This window comes from Tasmannia lanceolata, unplaced genomic scaffold (genome assembly GCF_043159265.1).
Source record: "Tasmannia lanceolata isolate RefF3 unplaced genomic scaffold, GAP_Taslan_0.1 ptg000024l, whole genome shotgun sequence".
Taxonomy (NCBI): Eukaryota; Viridiplantae; Streptophyta; class Magnoliopsida; order Canellales; family Winteraceae; genus Tasmannia; species Tasmannia lanceolata.
The window spans coordinates 10959639-10981025 of record NW_027518701.1 but is presented as its reverse complement, the minus strand read 5'-3'; the positions used below and the strand labels follow the sequence as shown (position 1 = coordinate 10981025).

Sequence of the window (21387 nt, the reverse complement as noted above, 5' to 3'; positions counted from 1 at the left end):
ATTCATCTCATGAAATTGATCGCTTGGAAGATAAACTTGAGGAGATGAAATTAGAAAAATAAAAACTTGAGTAGGAATATAAGACCCTTCAAGAAAAATGTGCTAAACATGTTTGTGATTGTAAACATTCTTGTTGTTCATCTAGTCCATCTACACATGCTTCTATTTGTTGTGATTATTGTGGTAGACTTGGACATTAGACATCTAAATGCATGTTTAGATTTGTAAAATCAACCAAATTTGTATGGAAAATAAAAGACACATCACATAGAATAAAATTGGTTGGACCCAAAATGGTTTGGGTTCCTAAACTCCCTACTTGAGTCATTTCACGTACTTAGTAGATTTACGGGATGTGCTTAAAATGTTAAATCTTTAAAAAATTTGGTTGTATAGATACCATATGCTTAGGTTGATTCCTATGTATCTATATACACTTGTGCCTTATTGATAAATATCTTTTTGAAATTCCAAAGTCTATATGCTTAAACTTGTTTTACAATAAGACTTTGATACTTTGAGTTTAAAATGTAAATATCTTTTAGAGATTTTGATGGAATAGATACCATGTACTTATTCGTTTAAAAATCATGGATCTATATCCTTATACTTAATTGTTATATCTATTGAAAAATGTTCCCTAGATATCCCATTTTGATATCTAGTCTATAGTTGTGCAAAAATTGTTAAATTTTATAAAAACTATGATTTCTAGGTACATGTGCACATCACAAACTCTTTTTTTGTATCTAGGTTGAGCTTAAAATGCTATATCTTTTATAGTTTTTCATGATAGATGGTGTATGCTTAAAATAGATTGATTTCCTTGCATCTAGCCTTATGTGCTTCATGATCACATCTCTGTTGAAAAGAAATAAATTATAGATACACTAGATCTATCTTGCTTGATTATTATGTATCTATATGTATTTGGCTAAGTGTACACATTATGACTTCTATCACTTTGCACCTAGTACTCATCAATATGACAAGCCACATTAGATTACTTAATGTGAAAACCATGATTGATCTTACATGAATATCAACATCTTCATTGCCCTTCAAGTTAAACCCATAAGTGTATATCTTTCATATTTGAACTCTAGTTTGGACAAAATTGGTTTTTGCTAGATTATTTGGTATTTAAAGTGATTTATATATCATTTCTAGCAAAACTAAGAAATTAAATGCCATGTCTAAGAAAATGATCACCTCTTAGACATCTTTTATGCTCTAGGTGAGTAAATATAGTCTCATATTACTCAGCACCTAATTGTCATTACAATCCCCACACAAGACCTTCTTATTATGTGCGTAATATTTATTATTAAAAGCAATAAGAAATCTTTGATCGGTTTAAATCATTTGTATTCCCGAAAGCTTTAATTGAATATACTCTCATGACTAGTATGAACCTTGAAAGTTAGATGATATCATATGTATTTAGTCATGGTAGTTCTCTTTGGAATACATGTGTCCAAGGTGTTATCACTTGATAGGTACATCCTTAGAGTCCTTGGATTCTTCCCTTAAAGTCATATAAGATTACATTATGTAGGAAAAGTTGACAATGAGTCTAGATTCAACATGTAAAACTCACTTGAGTAAAAATTAAAAATTTCATTTGAATCTAGTACCTTATTTGGGCATCTACACACTATGGTGGTTGGTACACTATACTTTGTGATGGGAACACTTGTCTTCCATACACTTTGGTTTTTCATGGGATTATGCACTTTGTACTTAATGCCTTGTCATTACATAGGTGGTTGTGGATGTAAGATGTAGATGTTTGGATCATGTACTTCATTTGTCATGTTCTTATGTCCAAACATGGTAGACTATCCATGGATGTGTTTGATATGGATCATCTCTTTCTCATGAGGTATACTCTCACCTTCATGAGCCATGGATGTCTCTCTTAGACATGGTAGTTTATTGTCCATTCTTCTATGTCTAAATCCTATAGAATTGAGTCAAATTGGTATATTTAAATAATCTATAGTTATCACCCCCGGTTGGTAGTATCTACATAATTGAGATGTCAAACCTTAACCTTAAAAGCTACTCAATTGGTGCCCATAGCCCACTTTGACCAAAGAGGGAGTCGATACCTTCACAATAATTAAAATACTTAATCAATTGGCCTTGTGCCACCATCTCAATTATGAATAGGTATATGTATTTGTGTGATCTCCCTAGCTTGTTTGTATGCTATATACTTAGGGAAGAAAATTTGAAATTGTAGAAAATGATATCACACTTTGGGGGAGCATGAGCCAAAAATTGCAAATCTTTTGTGCTATGCTTGTTTATCATGATGAGCTAGACTATGGCTATCATTTTGATCATGATAAACCGACACTTAGAGAGTAAGTGTCATTGTAGCCCAAGGGTTGAGTCTAACTTGGTATCTTTTGAAAAATATATCCAAAAATCCTTGGAGTCTATGTGAGGACAACCCTTTGGATTCATGCATTGCGTGATTCTTTTTCAAAGGGGGAGCTTTAAAGTTAATCATGTTCTCTATGTCTTATCATATGATTCTAAATGTGCATATCATTCCTCATATGATAAGTACACTCATTTGGAGCATGGTTGCTCCATATGGGTTGTTTTGGCATTGTCTTGTGCTTATATGTGTATTTTGAGTTTAAGACAAGTAAGTCCATAGCCTAGATTTTAATGACATATCCTATTAGACTTACCTTGGATCATCTATTTGATTTCATTTTGTATCATTTTGATATCAATATGTGGTAATTGTCATTCCAAGGATAAGTTTTCATTCTAGTGGTCTACCTTGTGTATTCCCTAGAATCTCTTTCATAGGATCTTTCTTAGAGTTGTTTATCTTAATTCCTATGATTAGACAACCTTACCATGCGTTTCTAAAGTTATTTAGTATATATAATCATGAAAGTTTCTTTGTTGGCCATGTATTCACTTTCATGCCTTTGGCCTATTGTGTCATGTCATGCCTTGCATATAGGTTTCACCTAACGCCAATGACAAAGACAAAGGAGGAGAGCTTACTAGTGTTATATTTAGAATCATATAGACCATAATGACTTGTGTGCATTGTCCATTTTGATATTCTCCACATATTTGTGCTATAACTTGTATATCTTTAATAAAAAAGGGTTTCTGATCAACTTTTTGAATTTTGTGCTAAAACCTTAATATCATTGTTGATCCTCATTAATAGAAGTATATTACACTCGCTCATCCTAATTTCTATGAAGTTGAGTGGTTATCATATGTGCTTTTACTTTTTCACTCATGTACCCATGATATACCTCATTATCATGTCATGAAATGTGCTAAAAGTTAACCATATGCATGACAATTCAAAAGGGGGAGTTCTTAACTTTCATTATATATATTCTTGCTTATCATGATGAGTCTATAACTACACATGACCTCATGATAAGATTCTAATAGGAATTCAAATAGTTGGGGGCTTATCATTCTAAGTCTAAAACTTGCTTAATTTCTTTCATGATAAATAGAATATAAGCTTTAACTTGCTAATCTATTACTGTATTACAGGTCATAGGGTAGATTTATATTGGATTTATACATATACTAAGATATACCCTAAAAATTTGAGCTAAATGGTATGTCTCTTCGTTTTCCCAACATAGGCTTGGATTTACATTTGGTATCTTATTTCTATGTTGTTATGCTCTTATCATGGCATTTATACCTTGTTTATCTTGTATTCATGATAAGAACTTAAGGAGAGCATCTAGTTTCAATGAAAATCTTTGATGCTTTATGTATTATCCTTAAATGTTTACCTTCCCTTTTTTCGATGCCAAAAGGGGGAGAATTTGTGTAATTGATTAGATCCATAATCATATGCATTCTTGTACTATATTTGTTAAATATAACTTATGCATATGTTGAGGGGGAGTAGTCACACTCATTTTGCTTATCTAATCCTCATGAGAGGATCCTCTCACCTCTCTAATCAATTTGGTTTGTCATCATAAAAAATGGGGAGATTGTTAGCCCAAGGGTTCCCCATGGGTTCATTCAATCACCTTGTTTTGATGATTAACAACTGCAAATTGATTAGTCTTTTATGGACTAATTGTTTGCCTTGAGTGTTGTACTATAGACAGGAAATTCATAGGTTAATCCATGATAGCACCAACACACACAGATGGCCTATGCTTGAAGATGAACCAAACAAAAAACAAAGGAGCTAGAGTATACTTGGACAAACCATACATTGGAGGATCAACCAAGAAGAAGCTCAACATAATCACCTCAAAGCATTGAACAAACAAAGGAAGATCAATGAAGGCCAAAGCTTGTGGATCAATAACTTGCAAATGAGCTTTAACCAAATGGTGGCATCATCCTTGGAAGGTGTCAAGCAAAGAAGCTCAATCTTGAAGATCCCAAAGCAAGCCATGCACTCAAAGAGAAGATCAAGCAATTGCTAACTCAAGAGTTCATTCAAGAGAGTAGTAAAAAGGGTAGATTGTATCACCTATCTCTCTTGTATTTTCTCCTATCAAGGCACATCTTAATACCTCTCAAAAATATATTTTTCAAAGAGACTAACACACCCTTTAAGGACTTCAATGGATAAGTGAATGGCCATGGTGGTGTACCAAAATTTTGGAAGTCATATGGCATTCAACACAACATTGAACAAAACAGAGTTCCAAAGAAACAACCTGGACCAGCAACTAAATCCTATCAAAACTTCTTTAAAATATTTTCAAATATTTTTAACAGATAGCTCTCATTTTTCTCATATCCGTAGAGTATAAGAATGTCAAAATCCGACCAGAAATAAAGGAGATGAATTTTTCAAGTTGAAGCAGATTGTTGGAAAACTAGTCTCGGAACTCCGAGACATTTCTAGGAGCTCCGAGAAAACAACCAGGAACAAAAAAAAATACAGCCGTTGTGGCCCAACGACTAGTTGACTGTTTGACCCAGTTTTGATTGTTTTGCCCCCCAAACGGTCATATTGAGTTTGGACTTTATATATACCCATTCAAAGGGTCTAAAACACAAGTTGAACATACTCCAACTCTAATAAACCCTAGAAAAACCTTTGCATCAAATTTGGGTTTTTCTCTCTCACTTCTCTTTGTGCCGTGAATTTGAGAAATCATTTGAGTAAATTAGGCTATACTTTGTACATCTATTTGAGAGATTTGTAGTGAGCTCAAGTGTTGTAATCAAGCCTACAAGAGGCTATCCAAGTGTACTTCAAAGTCTCCACAACTATCAAGGGTCTCCAATTCGGCCCCACAAAGAAAGGTGAATCATTATATTGAGGTTCTACTCTTGGGCCCATTAAGAAAGGTGAAAAATTGTGAGGGTCTTCGCTTTGACCCGATAAGAAAGGTGAAGCCATTGTAAGAGGGTTCCTGATCCGACCCGTTAAGAAAGGAGGATCACTTTTAGTGGATTTCCCCAAGGAGACCAAACTTGGGAAGAGTGGATGTAGGGTGTCTCCCGAACCACTATAAATATTGTGTGCACTTCCATCTTCTCCCTCCTTCTCTTATGTGGTAAGATCTTTGCTTTGATTTACATTTTCATTCCGCATTAATCTTGCAAAGTAACAAGGGCATTGTTGTGTGTGGTGAATTAATTGTTAAATTTGATCAATTTATTTTTAATATGGAATTAAATCTTTAAATTCATATAAATCCAATTCACCCCCCCTCTTGGGTTGCCTAGTGGGATGTCATATATAAACATGAATATGATGTCATTAAGCTCTCCCCCTATGAATTTGTCAGAGGCCCTAGGTGAAACCTATGTGATAGGGCATGACAGTACACTATGGTTAAAAGGTGATTGATTTGACTCTTGGGCTACATTCATATTAGGGTTCTCTTGATGAAATGCGGACAAGTCTCTTCCAGAGTATGAATATACTCTAAAATATAATATAACTTTCGAGTTTGCAAGTCGCTTATCCCTAGAATGTAAGAGCTCCCCCTGACTATGTGCAAGAATACTAAATGTAGTAGTGTAAGGTACATGAACTAGATGATGGAAGATTGATACCACATTTCAATTAATATCTCTTGAATTGATAAAAGTTGTATTTAGAAATCTCTCGAAAGAATCTATCCGGAACTCTTCTACTGATAAATGTTTAGAAGAGCTTAGATCAATGCTTGACCCTTTCTTCCATGTAAGGGCAGCATCTCTAAAAATTCTTTCCGGATTGAGAGATTGGGTACTTGTTTTAATTCTTCACCTTCATCAAAAGGTCATCCTTGAGAGGATGAACATGAAGTGCACATGCCAGCATTTAGTCATGAATCTTTAATTTTCTTAGTCTCTGTTCATTCTTCACCATAGGATTGGACAGAGAAAAATTGTGTGCATCTATCATCTCATTACATCTGGCATGATAGAAGGGGACAATTACTTTAGACAAGCTATGAATGACTGATTATCTGAAATCAATCAACTTGAGTCCTTCAAAGCTAAAATCTTGGAAGAGATGATGAGACATGATAAGCTTAAAAACATTTTTAATACTTTATCAGCTCAAAGAATAGACATTCTCTCAAGAATTTATCATTGGCCTTTGATAGAACCTATAAAGTAAGGCATTACAATACAGAATGGCTATAGATATACCTGTAAAAGTATAGCCATTGAATATTATCATGATGAAGTATATGTTTTCCTTCAAAAACTCATGATAAGAGACACACTTCATAGGCAATGAGATAAATAGCTCAAGCACTATCCTATGAAGGAGAGTTCTAGAGAGTTTTCAAACTCTAGAACAAAATACTTATCATTAGAAATGATGAAACCATAAGAGTATATCCGTCTAAAGCCTAAGAAGATATGACACTGAGGCACAGGCTAAGGGATTTTGTCATAAAAGAGAGATGATCTCGAAATGAAGGTATAGGACAAATCCCAAACACCACACATATGAAGCAATAAAGCTCCATATGGGTGAACTCATCACATGTAATGTGATACCCATATCAACCTACATATGATAAGATGGATAGGACAGATATTTTCATGTATTGCTCCCTCTTTGTTAAAGACTCATTCATGGCATGAATCCAAAGAGTTGTCCTAAAACAAAAGCACCAAGGGATTTTGGGGTGAATGCTTGACAAACAACCCTTGGGCTACTAATGCATGATTGCAATAGGTAGTCGTGTGATACTAAAAGAGATGACCACCTGGTAATCCATACTCCCCCTAAATATGTGCATATATATTACATGTATAAGTGACACTTTAATGCACATATGGCTTATCATGGTAAAGATGTTGGCTAGAAGCCAAAGAGATTAGATGTTTTAATTAAAGGTGAGTGTACACTCTCCAACTTACAAGGTAAGAGGACTAAGAGTACCATTTGAGTAGCTTTTAATTTTAAGCTTACCATCTTTATGATGTAGCTAATACCACACAAGGGGAATTAACTATAAATTATATACATATGTCTATTTAGCACAAATCTATAGGACTCAGACAAAAGACAAGTAGACTATAAAGGATTATGTATGAGAGAGACATCCATGGCTCATGCAAGTGATAATATATCACTTATGGGTAAACATGAGCAAGATATGACATTTTAAGCCTCCATGGACAGTCTAAGGAGATTGGACACAAGTAACATGACACATAGGGTTCATGGTCCAAACCTCAACATCTACATCCACAAGCTCTATAGGCAAAGATACATTATATTAACTCATGTATAAAAATATGTATCTAAGCTCAATTAAGAAAAATGATATAACATTAAAGCACAAGAATTCTAGATACTAAAATATTAAACTTGAAATGAAGTATCTAGAATGAAAAATTCATATGATTTAACATTTAAGCACAATCCCATTTATCAAGATATTTAATGAATGTTTTGAATGGGGGATTTTGGAATCCAAATTGCTTTGGTTTCACTCAAGTTTATTTGCGGGAGTGTATCTTTTCTTACCCAAATGAACTTGTTTGACTTCACAAATCTAAGTTTGCACCTAGATTTGTGATGCCCTAATCTACCACAATATGAGCAAGAATAAGCATGGGTAGATGAAGAGCAAACAGAATCACAAGACTTTGAATATAAACAAATATATTTATCTTTTTCATCTTCAAGTCTATGATTCTTTAACAAGAGTTCTTCATTTACTAGTTTTATTTAATTAATTTTTAAGGCAATTTATTTGTTCTGATAAATTAGCATTCAATTTTTCTTCATTTTCACAAACAAGTATATATTTTTCATTTAAATCCTTGTTTGTGTTTTCAAGGCTTTTATTTTCTATTTCAAAGGCATTGCACTTTTAATTAAGTCATCATTTTTATTTATTAAAATTTTGCTCAATTAACTTAATTTTTCATTTCTTTTTAAACTTTTATTTACTTCCGATTTCAAATTATTAATTTGACTTTCTAAATCGGAGATTGAATGTTTGAAAGAATTTTCATTTGCAAAAGATTTTTGTAAAGTCTCTTTTTGTCCAATAATTTTATCATTTGAAAAGAGACAAACATTTTTCTCAAAAATATTTTCTAATGAATTCCAAATATCTTTTGCATTGATGCATGTTGAAATTTTCTCAAAAATGTTTGGATTTATACCACAACACAAAGTAATCATTGCCTTTGAATTCAAGGAAAATAATTTTAAATCATTTTTAGTACTTTTCCTTGAAATAGAAAATCCTCTTTCAATGACATCTAAGATGTCATAATCTATGGATTTGAGATAAGCAAGCATTTGCACTTTCCAAGCTCCATAATTCGTTCAATCAAGAAATGGAGGAATTAGGGAGGATCGGCCTCTCTTAAAATTCATTTGGAATGTCACGGATCTTTCTCTTGTAGATTTTAAATTTAAAAATATCTTTAAGAGCCTTCGCTTTGATACCAAATGAAATACAGGTGTGACAACCCAACGGGGGTGAATTAGTTAATTAAAAATTTTGGGCTTAATTAAATGGATTATTAAAATTAATTTACTAGTTAAGCACTTATTAATCTAACACTTGTTCAAATATTCAAGATAATAAAATTTAGGGTTTAGATATTACTTTAAGCCTATTTGCCCTAACCCTTGTTTTAATAAAACATAAATACAAGAAAGGTAGAGTTTACCAATCACCACAAGGAGAGAGAATCCACAAGGCACAAGATTTATAGTGGTTCGGTCTATCACAAGACCTACTCCACTCTTCCAAGTTTACCTCCTTGTGGCGCTCTACTAAAACGATGAGATTCTTCAAAGGGCGAATCTCGAAGCCGTACACCCGACTCCTCCGATTTTCAAAGGGAACAAACCCTTTCTGCACGAAGCCTTGGCGAGGGGACACACCCTCTTACAACGTCTTCACCTTTCTTAACGGGACGAAGAGTAGACCCTCATAATGTCTTCACCTTTGTTACAGGGCCGAAAAGAAGACCCTCAAATACATGAAGAAAATAAAAGAAAATTTCTCAATGCCTCTTTAGATAGGCGGATTACAAACTTTAATAGCTCACCAACACTCCAAGGAAAGATAAAATGTAAAGCCTATGGAGTTCCTCTTGATAAAATGTGCAAATCCAAGATCAAAGAGGTTTAGCATTTGATAGAAGATTTTGGCTCAAGGAAAATAGGATTTGATCTTTCTAAAATGTTCAAAAACTTGTTTAGATAGGTTTAGATAGTGTATATATAGTGTATTTGAAAATATGACCGTCTGGGAGTAAAACTGTAAAAAACTGGGTTAAAAAAGTCAACCTGCGAAAGCCCCAACGGCTAGTTTGCCCGACCATCGCGGTCGCCAGCCCTGATCGGGCGCCCTTTTTTATTTTCAAATTTTCTATCGTCTCGATCGACCGACCCTATGGCGATCGCCCGACAAGGGTTACCTGTTAGCTCAAATTTTGGCTCATAAACCTATCTGCAGTCGACCGACTCACGACGGTCGCCCGCCCAAACCCATGATGGATTGTTCTGTTTGAAACAGACACATATCCGCGGTTGCCCGGCTTGACCCGGTCAACTAGCCCGATAATTTTTGAGATGTCCTGGAATTCCAGGTATCATCCCGCGGTTGCCCGAAATAGCCCGGTCGACCGGACCTGTATAAAATTCCTTTTTTCCTTTAAAAGTTCAGGGGCTTTTGGGCCATGGTCTTTGGGCTTAAGTCCTAAGTTTTCAAACACATTTTTGGGTGTGTGTATAGTTTTCAAAGATGTGAAAAGTTAAGTATGAAAACCATTTGAAAACCTTCTGAAAGTGCATTTAAACAAAAATTCCAGAGGACTCCAAGTATATTCTAAAAATAAGAACCTTGAATCTTCTTGAAATGTCTTGGCTCCTTTGCACTTTCTTGGACTTCTTCGGTGCTTGAGTGAACTTCTTGACCTTGTTTGGCTCTTGTGACTTGTCCTCCAATCTTCAATGCATGCATGGTACATGAGGTGTCACCAATGGCATGTTCAACTCCAAGCTCCTTCTTGACACTTGCTTAGGTGCAAGCTCTTGGTTCCTTTGATCCTTGATCCACAAGTCATGTGTTGAGAAGAGCTGTGTAATGGCGATTATGACATGAAAATCTGTATACAACACAACATCTCAAGGCAACACATTAGTCCATAAATGCTAATCAATTTGATTTGCTAGCATCAAAACAAGAGGTAAGGTGAATGATTAACCCATTGGAGCCCTTGGGCTTACAGAACGAAGTGAGCTTGCCCATATTGGAGGCATCATCCTTGGAAGATGTCAAAGCATAGAACTCAAGTTGAGGATCCCACAAGCAAGCCTAGAACCATATTGAAGATCAAATGAAGATTGGCTCAAGATTTCATTCAAGAGTGTGTTGAAAGTGGTAGAATATATTCCTCTCTCTCTTGAACTTTCTCATGAGTAAGGCACATCTTCAAACCCCCCAAAAACTGTTGTTCAAAGAGACTCACAACCTTAAAAAGGACGTAAATGGATAATTGAATGACCATGGTGGTGTAATGACCATGGTGGTGTACTAACATGTTAAGACCCATATGGCATTCCATTACATGGTATAAAAACGAGTTTCAAAGGCCAAACTGAGATCAACACCTAAAACCTATAATAACTGGTTCAAAACATTCTCAAATATTTTTGAAAATATTTTTAACAGAAATAAATCATCGTTTTCATTCAAATCGAGTATAAGAACGTCGAAATCCGAAGAGAAACGAAGGAGATATGAATTTTACAAGATTGGTGCTGAAATCTGGAATCCAGGTACGGAACTCCGTGGGTTCCCACAGAGCTCCGAGAACAGAACTCCAGGGAACCTCACGGAGCTTCATGGGGCAACCTGTTGGAAATTAAAAAATGACCAACGGTCACTACGGAGCTCCGTGGGATGCCTCCGTACTAGCCGTTAGAGACTCCCAAACAGTCATATTTGGGTCTCTTCTATATAAATAAAAGTCTAGAGCTCATTTAAGCTCTCTAACATCTTGCCTAACCTTCTTGGATCATAAGACACATACCTTGGCATCATTAAAGATCCTTATTCTCTCTCCAATTTTCTTTGTGCCTTGATCTTGACCAAAACCTTTTGAAATTGGATTAGGCTTTATTTGTAATCATTTTTTTAGAAAATCTTGTCAGCTTTACATTATATCAAGCCTACAAAGAGGCAAAGTGTTCTACCACAACTTCTTCATCTTGTTCATTGTATTTTGGCGAAAGGAACGACATATTTAAGTTCCTTCGAGCGGTTGTGCTCGGCTTGAGCGATGGAGTTCGGATTGTATTTGGCGAAAGGAACGCCGTATTTAAGTTCCTTGGAAGATCATTAGTGGATTCCTCAAGAGATCAAGTTGGGAAAAGTTGAGTAGGTCTTCGGTTTAAGACCAAACCACTATAAAATCTTGTGTCAAGATTAATTGTCTTTTCTCTTCTTCTCTTTGGAAAATGCTTCTACTCTTGACTCTAAAACTAACCCCTATTCTTGATCTACTTAAAACTAGTGCAAGAAAGTTCTTCAAAGTTCTAAAAATTTTAAAAAGACACCCAATTCACCCCCCTCTTGGGTTGCCTATTGGGATTTCAATGTGCCTGGCCCACCTCCTATGTCGAGCCCTATACAAATGGTCCCATGTGGCAATGCTCACATGTATCGGTATGAGGCCACGTGATGCTATGAAGTTGTTGAATGACCCATCAAAGTTCATTGTACTAGTGATTATGGTCACATTGCGCTCCCTCATCCGTGCCGCAAATGTGCCGGACCCACGTCCTATGTCGAGCCCTATACGAATGGTCCCATGCGGTTTGAGACGTAGCACGTCATCAATATTCTATTTTTTTATGAACTATGGGCGTGTTCAGCAGCAATCATTATTTAAATGGTTTGTCCTTATTTTGTAGGTGAGGAGAAACTGAAAAGCAATAAAAATCCCTAAAATGTAGTTTGGCAAATGTGACAAATTTAAGAATTTCAGTAATTCTTGGATGGTTTACAATAATCTCAAGCTGTGCTTATATAGAGCACTTACATGATAAACATGGAATGAAATTAGGATAATTATAGAAGGAAATAATCCTAATCAAATCTACTTTCCTAATCTCTCTTGCTTGCCTCTTCTAATCCACTTGGTTAATTTATCTAGTTGCTTCATTTAGCCAATTTACCCAATCTACCTCCAAGATGATCCAACGGTGAGATCTTAACCCAATCCAACCGTTGGATCCCACATATTCTACCATGCCCCCTCAAACGTATATGGATTGAAAATCAATATATGTTTGACAATAATAAAAAAATTCCCAATACAATAGAATTCCCCAAATTACAAATGTAATCAAAATCAACCGATTTGATGCACACTTCCAGAAGTCGATGACGAAGATCCTTTGATGAAGACTGATGTTACTGCCAATGATCATTGATGATGGTTGCCGAAGAAGATGCCGCTTGACATTTTGTCACGAAGAGGGCTTAAAAGCCAATAGATCATAGCCTCGATAGGGCTAGATAATACTCAAGCCTTGATGGGGGAGTAGATATGGGTCACTATCGACCAATGCTGGAATGGGCAAGAATTGGGTCACTATGGACCAATGCCAGAATGGGCAAGAAATGGGTAGCAATGGACCGAAGCCGGAATGGCCAAGAATTTTTGTCACTATGGACCGATGCCGGAATGGGCAAAACTTGGGTCACAATGGACCAATGCCGGAATGGGCAAGAAATAAGAAAAAAACAAAGAGATGGGAGGCAATGAATGACACGCGGCAACAAACAGCGGAAGATTTTAATAACAAATATCGGCGATAACATGTAATTTTAAAACATTGGGCACTCCGTGAAAAAGAGTGCGCATATATCAAATGCAGGGACTCTTGTAAGAGGAGTGCAATAAAATATGCAAGGGCCAAGGGGATGAGAAATTAGAATGAAGGAGGTGGCCATATCAATTTTGGGGTAGATATTTTTCAAAGGACAAAGATCAATGGTGTGGTGAAATAAAATTTGGGGTGCTGACCCGGCCTTTTCTACGTTTTATGTGAATAAAGGATGAGATTTTAGGGAACGACTCAGGGGTAATTAGTTTGGACCATAGTTAGCAAAACTCCGTTTTAAACAGTGTTTTGGAAAAAAGAAAAAAACACATTTTATTGGTGTGCCATTTAAAACTTTTACAATGAAAAATATTCCGTTTTCGGAGGCAAACGTTTTAAACATGTTTTAGAGGTTTTATTTAAAAGTTTTAAACACGTTTTTTTGGCCAACTTTCCAATTTTATCCCAACCATATTTTGTAAATGAAAAAAATTTTGAACTCATTTTCTTGTGTTTCCGTTTTTTTTTCTACATTTCTTTTGAACCAATGCCGTATCAAATTCAAATTATTGCAGTGCCCTTTTTTTGCGGAATCAAGTTTTGCTAACTATGGTTTGGACTTAATAAAGATAAGTCGTAGGGTGAAACTTTTTTAGCTGTTGTTAATTAGTCTAATAGTCCTTATTATATGCATTTTTATCATCATAAAAGCCACCATAAATTAGGCTTTCCAAATTAAATTGTCCAATTTGGTGTCCAAATAGTTGTATCATTACTTTTGCATAAAACATGAGCCATTATACTTAGGGAAATGTTATCAGCACTACTGTATTTTGATGAGGGCACTCCTCACTTTATTAAAAGTACGGTATGGCCCGCACCATAGGATGATCCAAACCGTCCATCAGATGGACCACAGCCTAAATAGGTTGTGCCCCAAAAATCATTTCCATAGGTTGATCCTAACACTCCGATCTGAATGTTAGAGGGTTTATCCTAACCCTCAATAGATCGGAGGGTTAGGATCAATCTATGGGAATAATTTTTGGGGCACAACCTATCTATGTTGTGGCCCATCTGATGGACGGATTGGATCATCCTATGGTGCGGGCCATACCGTACTTTTAATAAAGTGAGGAGTGCCCTCATCAAAATACAGTAGTGCTGATAACATTTCCCTATACTTAAAAAATTAATGCTGTTAATTACTTGCAGGAGTTGTGTTCACTTATTGCACCAAGGCATCACTTCTAATAAGCCAAATGGGGCACTTCTATTTCCCGTTATACATGGTTTATAGATATAGATAGATATAGACATAGATATGCATATATTAATTAATGCATTTGATTGTTATGAGGAAAGCTACATGTACAAGGGTTTGAGATCTAGCTAAAGAGTTTTGTTCTGAGATGTTCCATTCTTTTCACGTATTCTTCCATTTCAAGGTCACTAATTAAGGGAATTACTTATGGTTCCCATGAAATTAGGAAAAATCTTTGGTAAATTTTCATAGCAAAACCAAGCAATCTCTCATGGTCGTATGCGACTCATGCCAGACTCACGCCATGGACCAACTTTTAAAAACAGTAGTCTGGTCATTTGCATCATGGTCTTTATTTCTAGAAAGGAGCCACAATTTGAAAGTATTTTTCTTAGACATAAGTACACTTATCCATGATACTTAAAACTATTTTATTGATAATTAATCTGTTTGTTTAATAACCTTGCTTATCTAGCATGTAGGACTCCCTGTTAAATTCTAGAGATTTCATTAAACTTGGATTCTTTACAAAGAGCCCAATAAGTTATTATATAGAACACTCAAAGGGTTAAACATAGTAAGAGATAAGCATAACCAAGGCAAGAGATAAATATAAAATTCCTACATACTAAGATTGGCCTAATTGCTAATTTAATTAAGCTACCTAGTCTAGCTAGCTTTCCCATTCAACCCACTTGTCTAATCCCATTCAACCCACTTGCCTAATCTACACCAAGATAATCCAACTGTCTGATCTGACAAATCTTAACACTCCCAAAATAGAACAGCCATTCAGGGCAAGTAGAAGTGATGTACAAAGGGTAGCATTTCTCACCATCGGCAACAGTGTGATTAGGATAAGGCATGTAGTAATCTTGGAATTTTAAGACCTTAACGTTGCGAATGTAACATGCCTTTCCATAGTCTTCCTTGCCTGAATGGCCATTTCCCTTCATAGGCAAAGGGCTACCTGGTGGAGTATAAGAATGCCCTCCCCTTCCGATCGTCGAAATGTTCATAGCTAAGCAGATCTGGAAGAATTGCTGTGGCCAATATCTCACCGGTTCGTGCTCCGGTCCCCACGGCAACCAACAATTTCCCAAGATTAGATCCTATCAAAAATAACATTACAATTCAAAAATGCAACCAATTGGGTGTAGCTAAAACAATAATCGTAAGAGTAAGGACGGATATTAATAATCTATATATTGTGAAAATCACTAATTACTCCACAAGCTTAAGCTGTTAAGAGTTGGTGTTATTCAATCATTTATGCTTCGACACTCCCCCTCACGTTTGACCCCTCTTTTGAGTGTGGCTCCTCTTCTAGGTTGGCTATATATGCTGATTTTTAATATTAAGGAGTTGTTGGGTTTTGAACCCAGGACCTGCGGTGAGGCAAGTGCTCTATACTCAACTCAACTCAACAAAGCCTTTGTCCCAAGCTAGTTGGGGTTGGCTAAATGAATCCTTTAGAAAAAAAATTCATGAAAACGGTAAAAGGGATCTACCCGCCTATAATCCTGGTTTTAGTTGGGTTCTTCTACGTGGATCATTTTCTTCTATTCTATCCTATCCAAGGTTATGTTCTCTGTTATGTTCCTAGCTATCAAGTCTTTCCTCAGTGTTTCTACCCATGTTATTTTCGGTCTACCCCTACCTCTTTTTATTCCCTCAATTTGGCATGCGTCACCTCTTCTCACTGGAGCATCCAAAGGCTTACGTTGGATATGTCCAAACCATCTTAAGTGGTGCTCTCTCATCTTCTCCTTGATTGGAGCCACCCCCACCTTTTTACGAATGTCTTCATTTTTAAGTCTATCTAACCTTGTGTGGCAGCACATCCATCTAAGCATTCGCATCTCTGCTACACTCATCTTATGCACATGCTGCTTTTTGGTGGCCCAACATTCTGAGCCGTACAGCTATCTTATAAAACTTTCCCTTCAACTTGGTATTGATTTTACGGTCGCACAGAACTCCTGAGGCAAGCTTCCACTTTAACCAACCTGCTCTTATTCTATGGTTAACATCATCTTCAATCTCTCCTTATGTAGAATTGAACCAAGTTATCGAAATATATCCCTCTTAGGTACCTCCTGTCCACTCATATTTACTACGTCCTCGTCCCACCTCCTTACATTACTAAAGTTGCATTCCATATATTCTGTCTTAGTCCTACTTAGTCTAAAACCTTTAGATTCCAAAGTAGTTCTCCATAACTCTAATTTAGCATTTACTCCTGCTCTGGTTTCGTCGATTAATACTATATCATCTGCAAATAACTTACATCATGGCACCTCCTCCTGGATACCCTCCGTAAGCTCATCCGTAACTAGCGTAAAAAGATAAGGGCTTAGAGCCGATCCTTGGTGCAGTCCTATTGTAATTGAAAACTCACTAGACGTGCCATCCGTGGTTATAATACTAATTTTTGCTCCATCGTACATATCCTTAATCACATCAATATATTTAGTAGGCATTTTTTTCCTTTCAAGGACCCACCACATAACACTTCTAGGAACCCTATCATACGCTTTTTCCAAATAAATAAAAACCATATGAAGGTCCTTTTTATTTTCTCTAAATCTCTCCATTAACCGCCTAATCAAGAAGATAGCTTCCATAGTCGATTGTCCGGGCATGAAGCCAAACTAATTCTCTGACACCTTAGTCTCTTTTCTTAGTCTATGCTCAATTACCCTCTCCCAAAGCTTCATGGTGTGACTCATTAGCTTAATTCCCCGATAATTGGTGCAACTCTGAATATCCCCTTTATTCTTATAAATAGGTACTAATGTACTTTTCCTCCACTCATCAAGCATCTTCTTAGTCTTCAAAATATTGTTAAATAATCTAGTTAACCAAACTAAACCTACATCACCCAAGCATCTCCAAGTCTCAATAGGAATATCGTCATGCCCCCTAGCCTTACCTAATTTCATATTTTTCATAGCTACTCTTACCTCTGATATTCGGATTCTACGAACAAACCTCTGATTTGTATCATCAAAAGCGTTATCAAGTTCTCCCAAATTTGCTACAGGTTCTCCATTAAATAACTTATCGAAGTAACTTCTCCACCTCTCTTTAACCTTGTTTTCTTTTACAAACAATCTTTGAGTCTCATCTTTGATGCATTTTATATGATTCAAGTCTCTGCTCTTCCTTTCTCTCATCTTAGGAAGCTTGTAGACATCTTTTTCACTCTCTTTCGAACCTAACATGTGGTACAAATCCTCATATGCCTTACCTCTAGCTTCCCTTTCTGCCTTCTTAGCTTCTTTTCTAGCCAATTTATACTTCTCAATGTTCTCCTCATTTTTACACTTATGGAAGCATTTATAACACTCTCTTTTAGACATAATCGCCTTTTGGACCTCCTCATTCTGCCACCATGTGTCTTTAGACGGCGGCCCACTTCCTCTAGATTCTCCAAGTACCTCCCTAGCCACTTTCTTGATATAACTAGGCATCCCACTCCACATAATATTAGTCTCCTCGTCAAGACTCCAAGGTCCTTCTTTAAGCAGTCTATCCTTAAACATCTTTAGTTTTTCCCCTTTGAGATCCCACCACCTAGTCCTCGGATGTCTAACATCTCTATCTTTTCTCTTCCAACGTTTGATGCATATATCCAACACCACTAGCCTATGTTGTGTGACTAAACACTCCCCGGGTGTGACTTTACATGCAACTTTGTTCTCTCTCCTAGTGAGGATAAAATCTATCTGGCTACAGTTGTTTCTACTGCTAAAGGTTATCAAGTGTGAATCTCTTTTCTTAAAAAAAATATTTGTTAACATCAAATCATATGCCACCGCAAACCCTAGAATATCTTCTCCTGCCTCATTCTTATTACCAAAACCCAATCCTCCATGATCCCTCTCAAAACCTCCATTAGTTCTTCCCCCATGACCATTTAAATCTCCTCCTATAAATAACTTCTCTCCATGTGGTATTCCTTGGACTACTTCATTCATATCATCCCAAAATTGCCTCTTGACAGAATAATTTAATCCTATTTGAGGGGCATACGCGCTAATAACGTTAATCGTCTCTTCACCTAATACTAATTTAATTAGAATAATTCTATCACCCTTCCTTTTAACATCTACAACCTCATCTCTTAGGCTCTTATCTATTATCATCCCTACGCCATTTCTATTCCTCTCCATCCCTGTATACCATAACTTGAAACCCGTATTTTCTATTTCCCTTGCTTTTTCTCCTACCCATTTAGTCTCTTAAAGACAAGCTATATTAACTCTCCTTCTACTTAGTGTATCAACTAATTTCCTCAGCTTACCTGTTAGTGAACCTATGTTCCAACTGCCTAAACGAATCCTACTCTCTTGAACTAGCTTCCTCACCCCCTGCACCCGTCCAGTAGAGTGCGAGGACCCTTGCCTATTTTCCACCACACCTGGGCGCCGATGTGGCGCGTCACTAAGGGTGTGACGGTCCAGGACTTGCCTCCTCACCCCCCGCACCCGCCCATGAAGGTGCAAGAACCCTTGCTTATTTAACACTACATCCGGGCGCCGATGCAGCGCGTCGCTAAGAGGGTTATGCCCCAACGAAAGGCAAGTGCTCTATACCATGTTAAATAACCACTTACTCCAAAAGCTTAAGCTTTTACAGTAATTGGTTGTTTCACATGATATCAGAGTAGGTTTGCTTGCTAAACATGTAATTATTGTGTAGTCTAATATATATGATTAGGGTTAACCGATCCACTTCCGATCGGATCCACCTATGTCTTTGTCAAAATCTGGTCGGATCCTTTTTGGAGTTCATTTTGGATCTTACTTCTAAGTCTGGGTTACGATCCATTTCGAATCGAACTATCAATAAATGTGTCCTAGGCCTTGGTTAAGTTGGACATAATATACGGCCTAGGATTTGTGGAGGGAAGAGGGGGAAAATCCTGAGATAAGAGTACTCATTGAAACAGAAAGCGGGGAAACAAAACAGTTGAAAGTCGGTTTAAATAGGGTTTTTAACGTTATGAAAATTTTCCACGTGAATAGACTTAAATGAATGAAAATATGAATCATGTTTTTACGTTGATGCCCTCCATTGGATTTTGTGGCTATATCTGAGTCACACGTTAAAATAATTTTGGAGGCTTGGAATAAATTCTGAGTCCAATAATCAGGAATCAATTCCCAAAATCCAAAACTATCATACCTTCTAACTGTGAATTTCATCGTAGTTCCCAAAATCAATTCCCACCTCGTGAATCATGACAAAATCTGATGAAATGTGAGCCTTGTGGCTGCTCTGACATGCGACAAAGCATGTGAGAAATGCCTTTTGCGATGGATGCTAGCAAATCCCATCACAAAAATTAGAACATAATTAGCAAAAAAGAATGAAAATAAGTAGCATAAAAATTTACCTTTTGACGTTCTTATATAGAAGCGACAAATTGCCTCTTTGCTTCTCACACATTTGATAGCAACAACTATTTCATTCATAAACTTGATTTTTTAAAAGAAACATTTCATTCATCAACAGTTATTACCTCAACCTCTACTACAACTATTTCACAAACTTGTTCTATTACAATCATTTCATATATTAACAGCAATTACACTCATTTCATCTCAATTGCTCTGTTTATAGGTTCAACCTGCAAGCAAAATAAACCAAGAATCAAATAAAAAATAAATTAGTAATCATGTTGACAAAACATTTTAATTATTGAAAAGCTGGTAAAATAATCAGTCGTATACTTACTAATGAGGAAACCCAAGTAACATTGGCTCCAATGGAATCTCTAATGGTTCTAAATTGTACATACGGTCTTACCAAAGGCTCGCCATGCACACACTTCACAGCATCCAGGTCCCAATGGTAAATCCCCTACTATTTTGGATGGATCTTCATTCAAAATAACTGCTCGTGCCACTTTGATACCAGGTCTTGCGATACTCAACAAAAAGACCTCAGAAACATCCTACAAATGAAATTTATCTATTTAACACAGTCAAATATACTTAAAGCAGTAATCCATGTCGATAGAAATATAATAAACGTGGATACCTCGGTGGACGGAATCATGTGGCTTGTAGAGGAAAATCCAACCGATGCAGCCCTTTCCCCATGGAAAAACCATGTGGTGTAACCCCTAAGCATTCCATCACATACCAAATGTTCGAAGGCCTCTCGTCGATCAACCCATTTGATATGGACGCATTTGTTACATGGACATGAAATCCTTCCATCATGAGATCCATTAGCAAAGGCAAAATGAAGAAATTGATGAACCCCTTTCCAATATGCCGGTTCAGTCCTATCTTTCAACTGAATCCAACTCTTATCCATTACTGTGTTCCTAAAAAGTGCCAGAAATGGAATGGAAATTAATGATAAAAATGGCAAGAGTATAGTTAAGACAAAACGCATAAAGGCGATCATGATAAAGACTAGAGCATCGTAATCATCCTTATTCCTAAGGATGGAACATTTGCTCTCAGCGGAAGCGTAGAGCCAACTTTGTGAAGCTGCTCCAACAAAAAATTTCAGTAAAGCAACGTCTCATTTCGTTCATTACGAGGTTAGGAAAGGGAGCCCAAGAATCCACCGCGTAGTGTGACCTAGCTAACTATTCTAGCATTGCTTAAGCTACCTTACCACTAGACACCGGAGGCAAGTAGATGTGGAAGCCTCAGCTAGAGTTGCAAAGTCAGGTTGAGAGTGCAATCCCCGATTCTTCAATTGAAGAATCTGCATTTAGGGCCCCTCTCACGTAAGTGTCAAATGTCAAATGTCAAATGTCAAGTGTCAAGTGTCAAAAAAAGGTTCTTTGTCT

General features: G+C 36.5%; 1 protein-coding gene across 1 annotated transcript; it reads right to left on the bottom strand.

Moving 5' to 3' along the window:
• Nucleotides 1-15289: 15289 nt before the first annotated feature.
• Nucleotides 15290-18745, bottom strand: LOC143857020 (uncharacterized). The gene is made up of 2 exons (XM_077367293.1): nucleotides 17816-18745; nucleotides 15290-15679 (listed from the first exon to the last, which is right to left on the bottom strand). Exons 1-2 carry the CDS (start codon nucleotides 18743-18745, stop codon nucleotides 15290-15292), a joined length of 1320 nt encoding a protein of 439 aa, XP_077223408.1.
• Between the last annotated feature and the right edge of the window lie 2642 nt (nucleotides 18746-21387).